The following is a 22,138-nucleotide window of genomic DNA, read 5'->3' as shown; positions in this document are numbered from 1 at the left end:
TGCAGCTGCCGTGCGCTGTGAGCTTCAGGATGTCCCTCACGCTAGCGTGGATCGTGGTTCTTCTCACCTGTCTCTCCTGCTTAGGTAAGAACGGAGGTCCAGAAGAGTTTTTGGTGGGTTCGGTATGGGCGTACAACCGTAGTCAAGCCCCTAACACTTCTGTCGCTAAACAAGACTGTCAGGTTTCAATGCTATCTCAAAATAAATGAATTTCCAAACTGTCGATCATTAAGGAAATTTTCTCCTTATTTGAGCACAGTGATCTGATCCTGGCTCTTTCGCGGTCAGTACTGACCTTTGCCCCCCAATCCCTCCCTTTCCGATCCCCAATTCTCTGCTTCTCATTGGCTATCTTCCAAGTCACTTTCCTGATCTCTTCTTCGTCAGATCACAGGAATGTCTCCCCCCTCTCCCATCTCCGAGGAGACAGAATCTTCAAAAGGATTTAGTAGGCAAAAGTTCAAACTTCTCCTCTCTTTATATATGTCAGTGCTGGGACGCTGACAGAGACATTTGTTAAGGGAGTTTTGCTCCATTCTAGGATCTTCCTTGCACCAGGTGTAAAGCGAATGACTGCATTTATTAAATTACAGGTAGTCCTCGACTTAGAACCGTTCACTTAGTGACCATTCAAAGTTACAACCGCACTGAAAAAAGTGACCTATGCCCATTTTTCACACTTATGACCAGGGGTGAAATCCAGCAGATTCTAACAGGTTCTGGAGAACCGGTAGCGGAAATTTTGAGTAGTTCAGAGAACCGGGAAACACCACCTCTGGCTGGCCCCAGAGTGGGGTAGGAATGGAGATTTTGCAATATCCTTCCCCCAGGAGGGAAGGGAATAGAGATTTTGCAGTATCCTTCCCCTGGAGTGGGGTGGGAATGGAGATTTTGCAATATCCTTCCCCTGCCATGCCCTCCAAGCCACGCCAAAGAACCGGTAGGGAAAAATTTTGGATTTCACCCCTGCTTACAACCTTTGTAACATCCCCATGATCACGCGATCAAAATTCAGATGCTTGGCCACTGGCTCGCATTTATGACGTTCGCAGTGTCTCCAGGTCACGCAAATCCCTTTTTCGCGACCTTCCGGCAAGCAAAGTCGAGGGGGAACCCAGATTCACTAAACAACCGTGTGACTCACTTATGAAACTGCAGTGATTCACTTAACAACTGTGGCAAGAAAGGTCGTAAAACGGGGCAAAGCTCACTGAAAAAAATGTCCCGCTTAACGAAAGAAATGTTGGGCTCCATTGTGGTCGTAAGTCGAGGACTACCTGTAAGAATGCAGTTGTTAAGTGAAGCTGGCTTCCCCATTGACTCTGCCCGTCAGAAGGTTGCAAAAGGGAATCACATGAGATCCCGGGAGACGGCAACCGTCATAAATACGAACCAGTTGCCAACAGTCCTGAGTTTTGACCACACGATCCTGGGGATGCTGCAACAGTCATAAGTGTGAAAAATAAATCACTTTTTTTTTCAGTGCCAGTGTAACTTCGGTCACTAAATGGAACTGTTGTAAGTGAAGGACTGCCCATAAACTTAGCTTGAGTTCCTCATTTTCAAAAGAAGTGTCTTTCTCTGTCCATCAGATCATTAGCAGATGTCAAATCAATAACACCCCCCGTTGAAGCTGTTATCTTGCCTTCTCTACAATTAAATGCTCCAGGAAATAAACCGCAGAGCACTGACGTAGTCCTCCAGTCTAAATATAAGCACTTGCTCATTTTGAAGCGCAGGCAGTCCTCGACTTACGACCGGTTGCTTAGCAACCCTTTGAAGCAGACTTCCCAAAAGATAAATATACCGAAAGCCCTCGATTTACAACAGTTTGTTCAGTGACGGTTCAAAGTTACAACGGCACTGAGAAAAAGTGGCGTGACGGTTTTTTTCACACTTACGACCGTTTAGGCCTCCCCATGGTCACGTGATCAAGGAGTGGTGCGGTGGCCTAGAGGTGGAGCTCTCGCCTCACAATCAGGAGGCTGTGAGTTCGATCCTAAGCAGAGGCAGATATTTCCCTCTCTCTCTGGGCACAATGAGAATATATCTGCTGAGCAAAACTCCTCATTGGCAACAGGAAGGGCATCCGGCCAGTAAACAATCTGCTAGCTTCATTCAGTTGCCTTGACTCCACCCCGCAAGGGATTATGGGATTGTTAAAAGATTATGACGCAGTGGTGGGTTCCTCCCAGTTCGGTCCGGTTTGGCCAAGCCGGTAGCGGTGACGATATGACCGAACCGGTTCTCCCCCCCTGCCCTCCCACCCACCCCCACCCACCCACGTTATTCTTACCTTTTATTTGGTCCCACCCCCAATCTATTGCTGCCTCCTGAGTCCCAGCTGATGACTAGAGGGAAAAAAACTGTTTAAACTCTTGCCATGGGGCTTCAAAGGGCCGCCCTACAGCTGATCAGTGTTAAAAGCGAACAAATGAGTCGGGTCGTAAGTGCGAGGACTGGTCGTAAGTGCGAGGACCTTCCAGAAATGACTAACCAGCTAGCCACGCCCACCTAGTCACATGACCTCCAAGCCACACCCACAAAATAAGCCACACCCACAGAACCGGTAGTAAAAAAATTTAGAACCCACCCCTGTTATGACGGTGGTCATGTGATCCACAGTCAGATGCTTGGCAACTGACTCGTACTGGGTTTGTACAGGTAGTCCTCAATTTACAACAGTTCATTCAGGGACCATTTGAAGTTACAATGGCACTGAAAAAGTGACCTATAACCATTTTTCACACTTATGACCGTCATGTGATTACATTCGGATGCTTGACAACTGACTCATATTTATGACAGTCATAATTCCTGGGTCATTCAATCCCCTTTTGCGACCTTCTGACAACCAAAGTCAAGGGGGAAGCCAGATTCACTTAACAACCCTGTTAACTAACTTAACAACTGTGATGATGATTCATTTAACAACTGTGACAAGAAAGGTCATAAAATGGGGCAAAACTCACTTAACAAATGTCTCACTTAGCAACAGAAATTTTGGGCTCAATTTTGGCCGTAAGTCCAGGACAACCTGTATTATCAATTTTGAAGCTCCACCTCCACCCCGGATGTTAAGCAAGGCAGTTGTCAAGGGAGCTTGGCCCCATTTTTACATCCCATTTGCCACAGTCATTAAGTGAATCATTGCTGTTGTTAAATGAATCATAAAGGTCCCACTTAATGATTGTTGGTATATTCGCTTAATGACCAGAGAAGAAGCAAGGTTATAAACCCATTGTGGTCACATGATGTTTTGTTTAACGACCATAATGCTTAGTCACCAAATCACTGATAGCAATTGGGATTGCTAAGTGAGAACGACCAGCATAAATCTCCCAATCTAACCAGTGGTTAAATTTTCTACTACTGGTTCTGTGGGTGTGGCTTGGTGGGCGTGGCTGGCTTGGTGGGCGTGGCTGGCTTGGTGGGCGTGGCTTGGTGGGCGTGGCAGGGGAAAGATACTGTAAAATCCCCATTTCTTCCTGATCAGCTGGGACTCGTGAGAATAGATGGGGGCGGGGCCAGTCAGCATTTTTACTACCGGTTCTCTGAACTACTCAAAATTTCCACTACCGGTTCATCAGAACTGGTCAGAACCTGCTGAAACCCACCTCTGAATCTAACCTACAACAACCACCAGCCTCATGACATTTCCTCCAGATTCCCGTTGGCTAGTTTCCCTCTCCCTACGGTTCTTTTTCTTCTCTTTTTTTCTTTTCTTTTTAATTTAAAAATGGTGTAAAGAAGGGGAAAAGCAATTACCTGTCTTGCAATAGATTCAGAGCCTGGGGCTCCATCTCTTCCGATGAAGATTGCACCCGATGCGCAGGTGGAAATCAAAGTAAATCTTCCACCCCGCTAAGAATCCGAGGAAGACATTTAGAACGAAGACCATCAAATCCTCAGTCTATGGAGATTCTCAGCCATCCAGGTCATGGTTGTCCCAAAGGTGCTTTTTCAAGAGGCAACTGGACTTTCTTGGGTTTTTTTCTTTGAAGATGTTTCACTTCTCATCCAAGAAGCTTCTTCAGCTCTGACTAGATGGTGGGGAACAGAAGGATTTATACTCCTTGCAGACAGCTGGTCATTTGCATCCTTTTAGAGAGTCGCTGAGGCCCCTTGGAGATTGGTTTGAAAGAGGGGTCAAAGAGGCCATTTATGTCAAAATTGAACAGCCCTCTCTCAACAAAGGGGGAGGGATACGAGATCATCTGTCTCCTCTTTACAACACAGTCCTTTCAGCAGTCCTTAGGAGGAGGTCTCCTCGAGAGTAAGGTTTGGGACTAATTGGCCACTTCCTTAGCCTATTGAAGGAGGAACGCCGACTGAAGCAATTTGCAGGGAACAACTTCGTTCACATACCTTCGTGTCTTGTCTTGCTTATCAGCTTCCTGCGAATTGCTTCTGGGCATTCTGCCAACCATAGTAAGCTTTCAGTTATTATGTTTTGAATTCTTGGCGGCTGTTAATGCAATTAATTAACAGCCGTTGGTGTAAAAGACTGGTTTATTCAGTAAACTAAGGTTTGAACAGACTTTCTGTGTGCTGCATTCTTTGGGGTCTGTAGCTGGGGCAGAACACTCATCCCCACTATTGTTGAGTCATCTGATTTATGGGGATCTCCTCCTCCGGTTCGGAGTAACAATAATGTGGAGTCTAGCGCTTCCACCCTTACGGTGGCACAGTTTGTGGATAGCTAGCTTTCAGAGTTAGTCTATTTTCTTTCATAGCTGATTCTTCGTATTTGACCTTGGATGTTGTACTTGGCTATTCTTTTGTTTGCTGGACATTCTGTGAACCTTTTTACCTCAGGAAGCCTCAGATTACAATTCTGAGGTCTCGTTGAAGCCATTCTGCCACTCCATCCTTTCATCGAACTGGTACGTTTCTGTACGTTGGTGGAGCTTTCCGCTCCCGTGGGTGGCTCAAAATCACCGGCTTTGCCGGTGGAGCCCTGCGTTTTAAACAGCGGCTTCTCTTTGTGGAGTCTTGCACTCCCCACGGTCTTTGGGCAGCCATTTTGTCACTGCCAGCCGCATAACTGTTAGTGGAGTTTTTCGCGCTCCCTGCCTCTCGCCGCTTGTGGGGCCTTTCACTTTACTCCAGCAGCCTGCGCCTGACTTCAACAGGGAAGGGACCCAGGGCAGAAAACATCCTGCAGCCAAGAAGGCTCCACACCCATTTGCACCACTCAGGTGACTCTAAGGACTCAGACAAACCTCCAGGTGGCCTCAATGACTCTCTAAAAAGAAGGCAAATGACCAGCTGTCTGCAAGGAGCATAAATCCTTCCGTTCCCGACCATCCAGTCAGAGCCGAAGAAGCTTCTTGGATGAGAAGCGAAACATCTTCAAAGAAAAACCAGAAAGTCCAGTTGCCTCTTGGAAATTAAAAAAAAAAACAAAAACACCTTTGGGATAAGGCTAGAAGGGACTTCAGAGATCTTTACAGAATAAAAGGATAACAGAATTGGAAAAGTACACTAGAGGTCTTCTAATCCAACCCTCTGCTTAAGCAGGAAACCCTATACCAGTGATGGCTAACCTTTTTGCCGTCGCGTGCCAAAAGCGGGGGGAGCGCGGAGGGGTCGCATACGCATGTGCCCACACCCATAATTCAATGTGCCCCGTGCATGCACTTGTGAACCCCCGCGCTTTTGGCACGCGATGGCATGGTGGGCCTGGTAGGCCCATTTTTCGCCCTCCCCAGGCTCCAGAGGCTTTCTTGGAGCCTGGGGAGGGTGAAAACAGCCTCCCCGCCCCCCCCCCCCGGTGAAGGCTCTCCGGAGGCTGGAAATGGACTGTTTGCCAACTTCTGCTAGGCCTGGAAGGCCCGAAAATCAGCTGGCCAGCGTGCGCAGGCGCACCGGAGCTGAGCTAGGGCAATGCTCGCGTGCCCACCGATATGGCTCCACGTGCCACATGTGGCACGCGTGCCATAGGTTTGCCATCATGGCCCTATAATATTTTACACAAATGGTTATCCAATCTCTTTTTAAAAACCTCCAGTGATGAAGCACTCACAACTTCTGGAGGCAAGCTGTTCCACTGGTTAATTGTTCTAACTGTCAAGAAATTTCTCCTTAGTTCTAAGTTGCTTCTCTCCTTGATTCGTTTCCACCCATTGCTTCTTATCCTACCCTATTGGAGAATAGCTTGACTCCCTCTTCTTTGTGGCAGCCCCTGAGATACTGGAACACTGCTATCATGTCTCCCCTAGTCCTTCTTGTCATTTATTTATTTATTTATTTATTTATTTATTTATTTATTTATTTATTTATTTATTTATTTATTGGTTCGATTTATATGCCGCCCTTTTCCGGAGACTCAGGGCGGCTTACAATGCGTTAAGCAATAGCCTTCATACTCTTGTATATACCTGCTTAGTGGGGCTTTCGGGGGCCCCTAAGCGGTGTTCTTTTTTATACAAAGTCAGCTTATTGCCCCCACAAACCGGGTCCTCATTTTACCTACCTCGGAAGGATGGAAGGCTGAGTCAACCTTGAGCCTGGTGAGATTTGAACTTGCAATAATTGCAGGCAGCTGGTGTTACTTAACAGTGCTTTAGTCTGCTGCGCCACGAAGGCTCTTAAACTAGACATACCCAGTTCCTGCAACCGTTCTTCATACGTTTTAGCCTCCAGCCCCCTGATCGTCTTTGTTGCTCTTCCCTGCATACTTTCTAGAGTCGTCGCATCCTTTTTATATTATGTGACCAAAACCCAGATGCAATATTCCAAGTATGGCCTTTCCCAAGCATTGTAAAGTGGAGTTAATTCTTCACCTGACCTTGATTCTATCTCTCTGTTAATGCAGTTTAGGACTGCTTTGCCTCATTTTGGCAGCTTCTTCTATCTAATCCAACTTCCTGCTCAAGGAAGTTGGACACCTTATACCAGTGATGGCTAACCTTTTTGCCGTCGCGTGCCAAAAGCAGGGGGGGAGCGCGGGGGGTCGTGCGCGCGCATACCCACACCTATAATTCAATGCACCCCGCCTCCCCCCATGCATGATCCCCCCGCACTCCCCCCACTTTTGGCATGCGATGGCACAGTGGGCCTGGTAGGCCTGTTTTTCGCCCTCCCCAGGCTCCAGGGGCTTTCTTGGAGCCTGGGGAGGGTAAAAACGGCCTTCCCCACCCTACCCCCAGAGGCTGGAAACGGCCTGTTTGACGACTTCCAGTGGGCCGGAAGGCCTGAAAAGCAGCTAGACGGCACGCGCATGTGCACTGCAGCTGAGCTAGGGCAACGCTGTGTGCCCACCGATATGGCCCCGCGTGCCACAGGTGCATGTGGCACCTGCGTGCCATAGGTTCACCATCACGGTGTCAGGTTTCGAGGTCGCCTCCTCGATGTCTATCCTAGAGGATATTATCTCCAGGGAAAATAAGTAGGTGAAAAGTCAAACATCCCTTTCCAGACGCCTCCGCCTCTCCTTCTTATGTCAGCACTAGAGTAAATGCAGCTTGAAGTGCTGACACACGGCCTTATACCATCCCAGTCATTGAGCAATGGGGTTGGACTAGAAGACCTCCAAGATCCCTTCCAATTCTGTTATTCTGTCCAATGAACTGGGAACCGGAATTGAGGGCGGGGGGCTTTAATCTACCTTAATCCTCCTCACACATACTGTACATCCTTTCTGGACCATGCAAGGTGCATCTCGTGGGTGAATTGTCTTCCTCTGCTTGGATAGTTTCGGATTTCCTGCCTTCCGCTTGCTGTTTCCCTCTGTTCCTCTCCGAGCCACGTTCTCTCCATATTCAATAGCTGCATTATTATTATTTTTTTTCCTCTCCTTTTCATTCTTTCTTTCTTTCTGTGCCGGCTTCGTGGAAGTGGAGGGAACATTGTGTCCAGGGCTGCAAATGGTTGGAAGAAAGCCAGACAAGCGCTCGGGGGTTTTTTATCATCGGCACTAGCCCCCCCCAGGGCAGGGAAAGGGGATTCCGAGTGGCTTTGCAGGCGTAGGGGATTATGGGTGAGTGGTGAAAAGTCCTGGTAGCTGCTGATCCTCCCTCCAGGGGTCTCGTGCAGTTAGCGCTGCAATTATGAATCCAATTTTAGTTCATCCCTCCATTATGAATTAATTAGATCATGGGGTGTGCAAATCCCAGCGTCTCTCTCACTCCCCCCCCCACCTTTCTACAGCCCCTTTAAACCACAGGTGTTGTCTCTCGAGTCCGTCAAAAAAGCCACCTTTGAATTGTCATGTTTGGTGTGACACGCAGGGAGTCGGCACATCAACAGAATGCCCCTTTTAATCCCAAATCTGTGGTCTTTTTGAAGACGTTTCACTATCCAACTAGGTAACATCATCAGGGCAGGTCTGATAAAACGCTTGCAAGGAAACCGCCAAGCTCAGAGAGCATCAGGGATCCCACAATTCAATCCCGAACTCCAAATATTCTTTTTTGTTGGGATCCCAAATCTGTTAAATTTAATGTGGGGGTTATCCTGCGTCTACCCAGTGTGTGTGTGTGTGTGTGTGTGTGTGTGTGTGTGTGAGAGAGAGAGAGAGAGAGAGAGAGAGAGAGAGAGAGAGAGAGAGAGAGAGAGAGAAATATGGAGAAAGAAAGAGAGTGACAGTAAGAGAAAGAGAGAGAAACATGGAGAAAGAAAGAGAGTGACAGTAAGAGAGAGAGAGAGAAACATGGAGAAAGAGAGTGACAGTAAGAGAGAGAGAGAGAGAAACATGGAGAAAGAAAGAGAGTGACAGTAAGAGAGAGAGAGAGAGAGAGAAACATGGAGAAAGAAAGAGTGACAGTAAGAGAGAGAGAGAGAGAAACATGGAGAAAGAAAGAGAGTGACAGTAAGAGAGAGAGAGAGAAATATGGAGAAAGAAAGAGAGTGACAGTAAGAGAGAGAGAAACATGGAGAAAGAAAGAGAGTGACAGTAATAGAGAGAGAGAAACATGGAGAAAGAAAGAGAGTGACAGTAAGAGAGAGAGAGAGAAACATGGAGAAAGAAAGAGAGTGACAGCAAGAGAGAGAGAGAGAGAAACATGGAGAAAGAAAGAGTGACAGTAAGAGATAGAGAGAGGGGGGGAAAGAGAAAGAAAAAAGAGGGAAAGAGAAAGAATTAAAGAAACAAAAGAAAGAAAGCAAAGAGAGAAAGAAAGAGAGAGGAAGAAAGAAGAAGGAAGAGAAGGAGAAAAAGAGAGAGAGAGAAAGAAAGAGAAGAGAGAAAGAGTGAGAGAAAGAAAAAGAAAGGAAGAAAGAAAAAGATGAAAAAAGAGAAAGAAAGGGGGAGAGAGAAAGAAAGAGAAAGAAAGAAAAGAAAGAAAGCGAAAATAGGGAAAGAGGGAAAGAGGGAATAAGAGACAAAAAGAGAAAGGAAGAAAGAAAAAGATGGGAAAAAGGGAAAGAAAGAAAGAAAGAAAGCATTCTCACTTCTAATTTTTTTATTAGTTTATAGTATAAAATACAAAAATACAAAAGCAAATAGTAGGACCCAGAGGGGAGGAGTGCAGAAGAAGAGAGGGAGGGAAAGAAAAAAAAAGGCTTTGACTTCCGACTCCCTCTGTTGCAGTAGGATAAGGCATTAACATCAAACCTCAACGTTTTACTTTTCCATAATATTATAAACTAGCCATTTCTATAAACAACAAATCAATCTAATCAGTAAAATCAAAGTAAAATCATTTTTTTTCCCACCTCAGGCAGAAAGTCCAGAAGCGGTTTCCAAGTAGAAACAAAAGTACTTATATTCTTCCCTTTGATCAAAACGGTCAATTTAGCCATCTCTTCTCACTTCTAAAAAAGCATGCACACCACCACTGGCCATGTCCTGGGTGTGCTTGAATTGTGAGTTGACACAACGGTAGTCCTCGACTTACAACCATTTCTTTAGCGAGCGTCCAAAGTTACAACGGCACTGAAAAAAGGGACTTACAACCGGTTCGCGCACCTACAACGATTGCAGCGTCCATCGTGTGATCAAAATTCAGGCGTCTGGAAACCAGCACATACTTACGACGGTTGCAGTATCCTGGTCACATGATCACCATTTACAACCTTCCCAGCCAGCTTCTGACAAACCAAGTCAAGGGGGGGAAGCCAGATTCATTTAACGACCGCATGAACCACTTAACAAATGCAGGGATTCGCTTAATAACTATGGCGAAAAAGGTGATAAAATTAGACACGGCGCACTTAACGATCTTAGCCGTGGAAATTCCAATCCCAATTGCAGTCGTAAGTCGAGGACGGGCTGTATAGCAACGGATTCAGATTCTGGGTGGGGAATAAGGGGTTGGAATAAATGATCTCCAGGTACCCTTTCAATCTTTCTGCACTAGAAGAAATTCCAACCGGTTAAATCAAGTTTCCATGGAGATCAATCTAACTCTGTGGTCGCTAAGAGTCAAGGCCAAGTTGATGGCACATAATCGATCAAACAAGATTGGTTTAAGAGCAGAACAGAAAGATTGGACTCTGAAAATATCTTTAAATAACCCACCATTGAGGATGCTCTAAAATAAATGACGAAATCCTGCATTGGGCAAGACTTGGACCAGAATAACAGAGTTGGAAGGGATCTTGGAGTTGAACCCCCTGCTCAAGCAGGAGATCCTATACCCGTGATGGCGAACCTATGGCACGCATGCCACAGGTGGCACACGGAGCCATATCGGGGGGCACGTGAGATCAGCTCCGGCGCACATGCGCGTGCCGGCCAGCTGATTTTCGGGCCTGCTGGGCCTGCTGGGCCTGCTGGAAGTCAACAAACAGGCCGTTTCGGGCCTCCAGAGGGCCTCCAGGCGGTGGGGAAGGCCGTTTTTGCCCTCCCCAGGCTCCTAGAAAGGCTCTGGAGCCTCGAGAGGGCAAAAAACGGGCCTACCGTTCCCACCGTGCTATCGCGTGCCAAAAGCAGGGGAAGCACGGGAGGGTCGCACACACATGCGCGGGGGCGGGGTGCATAGAATTATGGGTGTGGGCACGCACGCGCGTGACCCCCACGCGCTCCCCACGCTTTTGGCACGCGATGGCAAAAAGGTTAGCCACCACTGTCCTATACCATTTCAGACAAATGGCTGTCCAGTCTCTTCTTAAAAGCCTCCAGTGATGGAGGGCCCATGATTTCCGAAGGGAAAGCTGTTCCATTGGTTAATTATCCTCACTGTCAGGAAATTTCTCCTTAGTTCTAGGTTGCTTCTCTCCTGGATTAGTAAGAGGAGGAAGGTAAGGAAGAGGAGGAAGATGAAGAAGGAAAATCGAAGGGGAGGAAGAAGAAGGAAAGGAAGAGGAAAAGGAGAAGGAGAAGAGAAAGAAAAGAAGGGAGAAGAGGGAGAAGAGAAAGAAAAGAAGGGAGAAGAGGGAGAAGAGAGAAGAAAAGAAGGAAGAGGAAAAAGAAGAGGAAGAGAAGAGGGAAAGGAGGGAGAAGAATTAACTTTACAACTTTGCAATCCCAAACCATTGAAAAACTTTCAGGATTTTTTTAAAGATGTGGATGGATGTGACGTATGCAGATCTGGATACCTTTATTTCATTACCCAAACTAGGTAATATCATCAATACTAGCACTGAGGATGTTACTTAGTTGGGTAATGAAACGTCTGCAAGAAAACAAGCAAGCTCAGAGAAACACCAAGGACCTCACAGTCCTCTCCTCCTCCTCCTCCTCCTCCTCCTCCTCCTCTTCCTCCTCCTCCTCCCAGCAAATTCCATGCCTTCTAGCACTGGATGTTACCTAGTAGGGTAATGAAACGTCCAAGCTCAGAGAAACAAGCTCAGAGCAACAAAACAACCAAGCTCAGAGAAACACCAAGGACCTCACAGTCCTCCTCCTCCTCCTCCTCCTCCTCCTCCTCCTCCTCCTCCTCCTCTTCCTCCTCCTCCTCCTCCTCCTCCCTGCAAACCCCACTGTCACTCATGATGTTACCCAGGTTGGGTAATTGTTGGGGGATTGTCTTCCCTCCCTCTCTCTCTCTCTCTCTCTCTCTCTCTGCCCTCCAAAAATCGAGCCCAGATTTCTCATCGGACCCGTTTCCTCTCCGCGATCCTTTTTCGGATTCCACGGCTGGACCGATGAGAAGCAGATGACAGCCGGCGTTTATGTGGGCCGAACTTCTTCCCTCCTGGGTGTTTGCAAAGAATCCAACGCTCGATGGCCCTTCATCAAAAATCAATTGCTCTCAGCCTGCTTGCGAAGCAATTGAACCTTCTCTTGTAATCACTCCATGCGCCCAGGCTCGCTGATCTGGCATTCATGCTGTCCTGAAGTCATTGCCAATCTTTTCCCCTGCGATGCGCCAAGCGCGCTCCTCGCAGCATGGAGTTGTTTGGAAACTTGTGGCAAGAGGTTTTGCATGAGCTGGAATCAGCGCCTCGAATGCTTTGCTAGGCGCTCTACTATTCTCGGAGACGGTTGTTTCTGCGGGGGGGCTCTAATTTTCCAATTTCACCCTTTGTTTCTGGCCCGAAACTCATCCGTCTACGTTCTGATTCTGCCCCCAGAGTGAATCACTGCTAATCTCTCCCATCTGTTCCGGTGCGGTTTCAAAGGGGTAGACGTGCCACAGGAAATATCTTTTCTCCCCTCTGAAATTGATTATTAATCATTCTGGTAACTGGTCTGTGATGGTTGTTTTTAATGTGTACACTTTATAGTAATTATCAGATTAATCTTAGGCAGAAGGTGATTAGGATTCGTAGTATGAACGTATGTGTGTTTACTGTAATAAGCAGGAATCTGAAGTCAAAACACAGCGTAAACTGTGGGCCTCTTCAGGGGGAGGGGTACCACAGTCCCCTTCCTCCCAAATTTATTTCAATGAGATAAACCTTTGGACTAACTTGGTGTTTGTTTTTCAACCTGGGCAACATTAAGAAGTCTGTGGACTTCGACTCCCAGAATTCTGGGAGTCAAACTCCAAAATTCTGACTGGAGAATTCTGGGAGTCGAAGTCCACAAATGCTGGCTGGGGATTTCTGGGAGTCGAAGTCTACAAATGCCGGCTGGGGAATTCTGGGAGTCGAAGTCCACAAATGCCAGCTGGGGAATTCTGGGAGTTGAACTCCACAAATGCCGGCTGGGGAATTCTGGGAGTCAAACTCCAAAATTCTGACTGGAGAATTCTGGGAGTCGAAGTCCACAAATGCCAACTGGGGAATTCTGGGGGTCAAAGTCCACAAATACCAGCTGGGGTATTCTGGGAGTTGAAGTCCACAAATGCCAACTGGGGAATTCTGGGGGTCGAAGTCCACAAATGCCAGCTGGGGAATTCTGGGAGTCGAAGTCTTCAAATGCCGACTGGGGAATTCTGGGAGTCGAAGTCCACAAATGCCGGCTGGGGAATTCTGGGAGTCGAAGTCCACAAATGCCGGCTGGGGAATTCTGGAACTTGAAATCCACAAGTGCTGGCTGAGGATTTCTGGGAGTTGAAGTCCATCCATCTTCAAATTTACAAGCCTTAAAAGGCTGAGAGATGGATTATCTGAAGGCAGGGCTGTCCACAGGGAAGAGGTGAAGAAATTCAAGATGGCCTTTACAATCATACGAACCAAAATCCGCCCTTTGGACAAAGATTGTCATTTTCTTGGCCTCTTTTTCAGAAGTGGTTTGCTGTCACCTTCTTCTTCTTAGAGTTATGAGAGAGGCACAGGCCCCAAGCCATTCAGCTTGCTTCCTGCCTAAACCAGGACTTGAACTCATGGTCCCCTGGTGACTTTGAGGCACAAAGACCCAGTGACTTCTCTGCTTTGTTTATTCTAGCCTTAAACCCCCTTTCAGCTCATATAACTGGGTTTTCTGTCTCGCTTTCTTTTTAAGGAGTGATGCCCAAGACTCTTGAGATTAAGTACTGTGTCAGCTTCTGGGGGAAAAACATCACGTGCTACTGGGATCTTCTGCCAGAGATGGATTCTCCAATCACCTACACCCTCCAGGTCACGGAGTAAGCTTTCCTCACAGGTCCCTTGCAGAAGGTATTGGTGTGCGTTCCTGGCGAAGTGCAGTTGTGTTGTGCAAAGAGGACAACCAAAGCTTTTTCCAACCCTGATACGGCCCTCAATGAAATCAAGTTTGACACCCCTGTCTGAGCAGCGGGTTGGACTACAAGACCTCCAAAGTTCCTTCCAATTCTGTCACTCTATGTTTTATGCTCTATGTTCTAAATCAGCAGTCCCCAACCTTTGCCCAGCTGGGGAGGTGGGGGAGAGGGGAACTGGGCCACGGGAGCAGGGGTAGGCAGCTGAGGTTTGCAAGGGTTCGGGAGAACCTCTAGCTAAGATTCTGTAGAGTTCGGAGAAGCCCCAAATCCCACTCCTGGCTGGCCCACCCGCCCCGCCCCACCCTTCCCAAGAGTCCCCACACAGCCCATTTTGAATGCAGGTAAGTACAGAGTGCACGCAGAGGCTCGGGGAGGGTGAAAAATGGGTCTACTGGAAGTTTGGGAAGAGGACCTCCAGAGGGCCTCCGGAGCCTGGGGAGAGCAAAAACACCCCCACCCCCCGCCATGGTGCAGGAGGTCAACTAGGCCACGCCCACCATGGCCACACCCACACAGCAACCGGGCAGAAAACCCCTTGCTAAAATTTTTGAAGCCTACCCCTGCGCGGGAGTCTGACGAGCACATGCATGTGTGTGCGGCTTAACCCACACAAACAGCGATCTATTCCACCATTTCTTTGATATTAGTGTAACTCTTGTCCCACAGAGAGTTGGCCGTGGCGAGTTGGCCATGATGAGTTGGCCTTGGTGAGTTGGTTGTGATGAGTTGGCCATGATGAGTTGGCCTTGGTGAGTTGGTTGTGATGAGTTGGCCGTGGTGAGTTGGTTGTGATGACTTGGTTGTGAGGAGTTGGTCGTGATGAGTTGGTTGTAATGAGTTGGTTGTTATGAGTTGGTTGTGATGAGTTGGCCGTGGAGAGTTGGCCGTGGTGAGTTGGTTGTGATGACTTGGTTGTGATGAGTTGGTCATGATGAGTTGGTTGTAATGAGTTGGTTGTTATGAGTTGGTTGTGATGAGTTGGCCGTGGAGAGTTGGCCATGGTGAGTTGGTTGTGATGACTTGGTTGTGATGAGTTGGTCATGATGAGTTGGTTGTAATGAGTTGGTTGTGATGATTTGGCCGTGCTGAGTTGGCCGTGGTGAGTTGCCCATGGTGAATTGATTATGATGAGTTGGCGGTGGCGAATTGGCTGTGGTGAGTTGGCCATGGCAAGTTGGCCATGGTGAGTTGGCCATGGTAAGTTGGCGGTGGCAAATTGTCATAGACCAAGCTGGTCTTACCAAAACCCACAAGTTTTTGGCAAAAGACTTATAAATCATAAAATGTGACCAGGTGAATGCAGGATGGTATAAATGCAGGCCAGTTGCCAAGCACCCAAATTGTGTTTTGAATGCATCAAAGGCTCTCTCCATCACTTACTGCCTCCAACACCTGCTTAGTGCCCCTTCTGATGTTCCTGGTGCCAAGTAACCAACAGGACTTTTAGATCCTATCACGGCTGGTTTCTTTTCTCCAGGGAAGCTGGACGCTGCCAAAGAGACTTTGGCCTCCTCAAGAATTGCGTGGCTGATCCAGGAGAACATTGGTGTGGTGTTCCGGTAGAGAACCTCTTTGCTTTCTACAAGATCAAATTAACTGCACAGAACCAGCAGCTGCGGGCTGACTCCTCGGAGAAGTGCCTCCGTGGAATGAGCATCGGTAAGCCAAGGGGACGGGAGAGAAATTGGACTCACCTGGTACAGGTAATCCTAGTAGACCCATGACTGGTCCTGGCCCTTATGACTCCTCCTCCTCCTCCTCTAGCTTCTCCTTCTGCTTCTATAGTTTGTCCTTCTCTTTCTTCTCCTTCTCCTCTTCCTCCTTCAATAACCTCCTTCTGTTCTCCTTCTCTTTCTCCTCCTCCTCCTCCTCCTCCAGCTTCTCCTTTTGCTTCTATAGCTTCTCCTTCTTCTTCTCCTTCTCCTTCTATGACTTCTCCTCCTCTTCTTCCTCCTTCTCCTTCTCCTCTTTCTCCTTCCTCCTCCTTCTATAACCTCCTTCTTCTTTTCTCCTTTTCCTTCTCTTTTTCCTCCTCCTCGTCTTCCTTTTCCTCCTTTCCCCCTCCTCCTCCTCCTCCTCCTCTTCTTCTTCTCTCTTTCTCCTTCCTCCTCCTTCTATAACCTCCTTCTTCTTTTCTCCTTCTCCTTCTCTTTTTCCTCCTCCTCGTCTTCCTCCTCCTCCTTTCCTCCTCCTCCTCCTCCTCCTCTTCTTCTTCTCTTTCTCCTTCCTCCTCCTCCTCCTCCTCCTCCTCCTCCTCCTCTTCTTCTTCTTCTTCTTCTTCTTCTTCTTCTTCTTCTTCTTCTTCTTCTTCTTCTTCTTTTTCTTCTTCTTCTTCTTCTTCTCCTTCTCCTTCTCCTTCTCCTTCTCCTTCTTCTCCTTCTTCTTCCTTTCCTTCTCCTCCTGCTTCTTCTCCTTCTCCTTCTTCTCCTTCTCTTTCTATTGCTCCTCTTCTGGCTCCTTCTCCACCTCTAGCTCCTAGTCCTTTTCTCCTTCTCAGTGCTTTGAACCTGGCACTTTAATGCTTCCTCTGCCTGCTTATCAAATCAAGAACCTCCCAAGTGTGCCAGGCCAAAATATAAAACAAATGAATGACAATTCTTCAGTTTCAGCTGCTGTACCCAGCAGGACAACCTGAGTTATAGTTTGAAATATAAGGAGTCCTCATCTTACAACCACAATTGAGCCAAAATTTCTGCTGCTGAGCAAAGACAGGTGTTCAGTGAGCTTTGCCCCATTTTATGATCTTTCATGCCAAACTTGTTAAGTGAATCACTACGGTGGTTAGTAACCCAGTTGTTAAGTGAATCTGGCTTCCCCGTTGACTTTGCTTGTCAGAAGGTCACAAAAGTTGATGACCCCCGGGGACCAGTGGTGGGTTTCAAAATTTTTTACTACCGGTTCTGTGGGCGTGGCATGGCTTGGTGGGCGTGGCTTGGTGGGCGTGGCAGGGAAAGGATACTGTAAAATCCCCATTCCGTCCCCACTCCAGGGGAAGGTTACTGCAAAATCCCCATTCCGTCCCCACTCCAGGGGAAAGTTACTGCAAAATCCCCATTTCCTCCCGATCTGCTGGGACTTGGGAGGCAGAGAATAGATGAGGGCGAGGCCAATCAGAATTTTTACAACCGGTTCTCCGAACTACTCAAAATTTCCACTACCGGTTCTCCAGAACTGGTCAGAACCTGCTGAAACCCACCTCTGCCGGGGACACTGCAACCGTTGTAAATACAAGTCAGTTGCCCAGCATCTGAATTTTGATCCCGAGACCAGGGGGATGCTGCAACGGTCGTTAAGTGTGAAAAATGGTCACTTTTGTCAGTGCTGCTGTAACTTTGAATGGTCACTAAATGAACCATTGTAAGTTGAGGACTATCATGTTTCCCCGAAAATACGACCTACTCAGAAAGTAAGCCCTAGCTTGATTTTTTTTACACATGCACCCAATATAAGCCCCACCCCCCCCCAAAATAAACCCTAGTTAAGATCCCCCCCCAACTCCAGGGTGCACGGGTTAAAAATTAAGCTCGGGTGGGGATAGTGGGGGTAGAGCTGCCCTGCTACTTACCTTCGGATAGTTGCAGCCAGGCCTCGCGCACCTCGGCCCATTTCTTCTGTTGCAGCTGGCAAGGCTTTCCTGAAGGCCTCTGTAGCCGATAACAGAGGTCTGGATCGATCTGGAGATCTGTTATCGGCTGCAGAAGCCTTCAGGAAAGCTTTGCTGGCCTAGCTGGCCAAAGAAGTTCCTGAAGGCCTCTGATAGCGAAAAAGAGGCTGGGGACGATGCATGCAAGCGAGGTGAGTCAGTGGATAACATCCCCCCCCCTCTGAAAATAAGACCTGGTGCCTTTTTTTGGTGGCAAAATAAATATAAGAGAGTGTCACTGCGTTTTTGTATTTACCAGATGAGCTCATATTTTTGGATTTTCAGATTTTCCGTAGCTTGCCAAGTTTCTTATCAGTAAGCTAACTGCGCATGTCCACATTCCTTCACCTTTCTTCTAAAACTTCCTTTGTTCTCCTGCCAGGAGAGGTCCGGCAGGAACATTGCCAATATGTAACTAATTAGGCTAGTGAGATGTTTTATTTTCTTTATAACAAATAAATGAGTTTTTTCTTAGAAAATATATCTTCGGGTTTATTTTCTTGCAAAAGTATGCACAAGGAAAATGCCACGATTCACCTCTAAGTCAGGCAGTTACCCCAGGAAGGTAACGGGCTGATTGCCACTCTGACAGAGAGGGTCTTACTTTGGGGGAAACACAGTACCTGTAACCACAGGGTTCCTAGGAAGATGGGTGAAATCACTATAACCTCATTGAACAGTTGCAGAACGGCTGCAGGAACTCGGTATGTCTAGTTTAATGAAAAGAAGGACTAGGAGAGACATGATAGCAGTCTTCCAATATCTCAGGGCTGTCACAAAGAAGAGGGAGTCAAGCTATTCTCCAAAGCACCAGAGGGTAGGACAAGAAGCAACAGGTGGAAACTAATCAAGGAGAGAAGCAACTTAGAACTAAGGAGAAATTTCCTGACAGTTAGAACAATTAACCAGTGGAACAACTTGCCTCCAGAAGTTGTGAATGCTCCAACACTGGAAGTTTTTAAGAAGAGATTAGATAACCATTTGTCTGAAGTGGTGTAGGGTTTCCTGCCTAAGCAAGCAGGGGGTTGGACTAGAAGACCTCCAAGGTCCCTTCCAACTTTGTTAAATTATTATTCCCTCCCAACTCGCCCTTAATCCCTACGTTTCTTGCTTGCTGACTCAACAGCCTCTCCATTGAAGAAATCCATACGTGAGCATGACCTTGGAAGACAGAGGGCGAGATGCTGCTGTAGTGGAATGCAGTCTGGATTCCCAGAAGGGAGGGGCTGCATTCCAGAGGAAGAAGAGGCAGTGAATATAAAATACAGAAAAAGAGTTAGAAAGGACCTTGGAGGTCTTCTAGTCAGACACACACACACACCCGTTCGGAAAAGGAGAACCTACACCAGTGGTCCCCAACTTTTCCAGCTTGGTGGCCCTTCCAACTCTGTCATTCTGTTCTGTTCTGTTCTGTTCTGTTCTGTTCTGTTCTGTTCTACTCTACTCTACTCTACTCTACTCTACTCTACTCTACTCTACTCTACTCTACTCTACTCCATTCCATTCCATTCCATTCCATTCCATTCCCTATATTCTATTCTATTCTATTCTATTCTATTCTATTCTATTCTATTCTATTCCATTCCATTCCATTCCATTCCATTCCATTCCATTCCCTATATTCTATTCTATTCTATTCTATTCTATTCTACTCTATTCTATTGTATTGTATTCTATTCTATTCTATTCTATTCTATTCTATTCCATTCTTCATTCCTATTCTGTTCTATTCTATTCTATTCTATTCTATTCTATTCTATTCTATTCTATTCTATTCTATTCTATTCCATTCCATTCCATTCCATTCCCTATATTCTATTCTATTCTATTCTATTCTATTCTATTCTATTCTATTCTATTCTATTCCATTCTTCATTCCTATTCTGTTCTATTCTATTCTATTCTATTCTATTCTATTCTATTCTATTCTATTCTATTCTATTCTATTCTATTCCATTCTTCATTCCTATTCTGTTCTATTCTATTCTATTCTATTCTATTCTATTCTATTCTATTCTATTCTATTCTATTCTATTCTATTCTATTCCATTCCATGTTATGAGGTGTAAAAGACCTCAGTGCTGCCCTATAACCTGTGTGCCTTCTTCCCATTGCTCACCCTAGTGAAACTGAGTCCACCAGTATTGAATGTGGTTGCACCCCAAAGCCGCTGCCTCCAGCTGCAATGGAACCTGCCTGGGGACGAGCTGATATCGGCAACGGAGGCCCAGTACGAGATCCGGCATTGTGACCTGGTAGAGTCGTCTTGCCTGCAGGTAGGTGCCAAGCTTTTCCAGTCCCAAATGGGTTGCAGGGGCTCGACTTAACAAACACAATTGAGCCCCGAATTTCCCTAACTGAGACAGTCATTAAGTGAGTTTTGCCCCATTTTATAATTTTTCTTGCCGCCATTGTTAAGCGAATCACTGCAGTTGTTAAGTTGGGAACACGGTTGTTAAGTGAATCTGGCTTCCCCATAGACCTTGCCTGTCAGAAGGTCGCAAAAAGGGGAACGCCTGACCCCGGGATGCGTAAATACAGGTAGTCCTCAACTTACAACAGTTCATTTAGTGACCGTTCAAAGTTACAAGGGCACCGGAAAAAGTGAGCTATGACCGTTTTTCACACTTACGACCGTTGCAGCATCCCCGCGGTCACGTGCTCAAAATTCAGGTGCTTGGCCACTGACTCATATTTACGACGGTTGCCGTGCCCTGCGGTCATGTGATCCCTGTTTGCGACCGTCTGACAAGCAAAGTCAATGGGAAACCCAGATTCCCTTAACAACCATGTTGCTAACTTAATTCACTTAACCACTTAGGTTGGCAAGGAAAGTCGTAAAATGAGGTGAACTCACAAAACTTTTTTTAATCAAGTTTTATTAATTTCTTTCTTACACACACACACACACACATATTTTATGAATAGAGTATTGACCGTATCATATCTGATACAATTTATCAAATCCAATTTCATTTTACGTAGTTACCATTTTTGCCAAAATATTCTTTTTCCATACCTTTTGATCCTATCTTAATACTTCTATACTTATTATATAAACAACATCACCATCCGCCCTCAAATCCTAGCTTCTTAACATTATTTCAATTAGTTATCTTACCTTATCATATATAATCCCTTTTAACTTTCATATTAATTCGTTCGGCATCCTAATAAATTTGCACATTCTCGGGATTGCCTTTCTACCATTTCATCTCCTTTGTTTTGCAACAATTCTTCTTCTCCTCTCCTTTCTTCCTTCTTCTATCTTTTTCTACTTTCCTCTTTCCTCCTCTCCTACTCCTCCTCTACTTCCCCTTCCTTCCCCCCCCTCCTCCATTCCTTCCTCCCTTTCTAACCTTCTCTCCTGCACTTAAGAAGTGGTTTTTATATTTTTTATTTTTTTTAATTTGATTTATATGCCGCCCTTCTCCGGAGACTCAGGGCGGCTTACAATGCGTTAAGCAATAGCCTTCATCCTTTTGTATATTTTATACAAAGTCAGCTTATTGCCCCCACAAACTGGGTCCTCATTTAACCTATCTTAGAAAGGATGGAAGGCTGAGTCAACCTTGAGCCTGGTAAGATTCGAACCTGCAGTAATTGCAGGCAGCTGGTGTTAATAACAGGGTGCTTTAAACCACTGTACTACCAAGGCTCACGTAACACGTAACAACATAAATTTTGGGCTCAATGGCAGTCGTAACTCGAGGACTACCTATCCATGCCAGTTGGCCAAGCCTCTAAATTTTGATCGCGTGACCATGGGGATACCGCGACGGTCGTAAGTGTGAAAAAAGGATCATCAGTCCCTTTGTTCAGTGTCGTCGTAACTTTGAATGGTCCCTAAATGAACGGTTGCAAGTCAAGGACTACCTGTATTTAGATCAGTTTCCACTGGCAGGTCTAATTTTTTTTTTTTTTTAATTTTGATTTTATATGCCGCCCTTTTCCGGAGACTCAGGGCGACTTACAGTGTGTTAAGCAATAGCCTTCATACTTTTGTATATTTTATACAAAGTCAGCTTATTGCCCCCACAAACTGGGTCCTCAATTTACCTACCTTAGAAGGGATGGAAGGCTGAATCAACCTTGAGCCTTGGAGAGATTCGATCTTACTTTAATTGCAGACAGCTGGTGTTAAATTACAGTGCTTCTGTCTGTTGAGCTATACAGGCTCCTTAAATCTCTCATGAATATGAGGTCAAACACTTAACCCGGCTGCACACACTCACAGGTAAATTTTACAGCACTGGAGAATGCACCACTTTCCGCAAACATCTGTGGCCTGTTCCCCTTCACCAACTACTCCATGCAAGTACGGGCAAAATATCTGCAGAGTTCTGCTTTCCAAAGTGATGGTGATCCCTTTTGGAGCGACTGGAGTTTGGAGACATTTGCAAGGACCCTTCCGGCAGGTAGGGAAATTCAGCTGTTTTTAGCTGATGTGATTGTGCGACGCATTTCTGTCTTGCAAGAGGCTGGGATTTCATTCCGC

General features: G+C 46.4%; 1 protein-coding gene across 1 annotated transcript in view; it reads left to right on the top strand.

Moving 5' to 3' along the window:
* LOC117668570 (granulocyte colony-stimulating factor receptor-like) overlaps window positions 1-22,138 on the top strand; it is a 54,859-nt gene that overhangs the window by 7,595 nt on the left and 25,126 nt on the right. Inside the window, exons 2-6 of the mRNA XM_087893654.1 lie at window positions 6-84; window positions 13,778-13,901; window positions 15,475-15,656; window positions 19,765-19,916; window positions 21,878-22,058. Coding sequence (XP_087749780.1) covers window positions 30-84; window positions 13,778-13,901; window positions 15,475-15,656; window positions 19,765-19,916; window positions 21,878-22,058 — 694 coding nt within the window. The 5' untranslated portion in view covers window positions 6-29. The remainder of the gene's footprint in view (window positions 1-5; window positions 85-13,777; window positions 13,902-15,474; window positions 15,657-19,764; window positions 19,917-21,877; window positions 22,059-22,138) is intronic.

The sequence above is a fragment of the Pantherophis guttatus genome, chromosome 1 (genome assembly GCF_059756535.1).
Source record: "Pantherophis guttatus breed Tessera chromosome 1, ASM5975653v1, whole genome shotgun sequence".
NCBI lineage: Eukaryota > Metazoa > Chordata > Lepidosauria > Squamata > Colubridae > Pantherophis > Pantherophis guttatus.
Note: the sequence above shows the minus strand (reverse complement) of the source record. Positions and strands in the feature narration are given on the sequence as shown.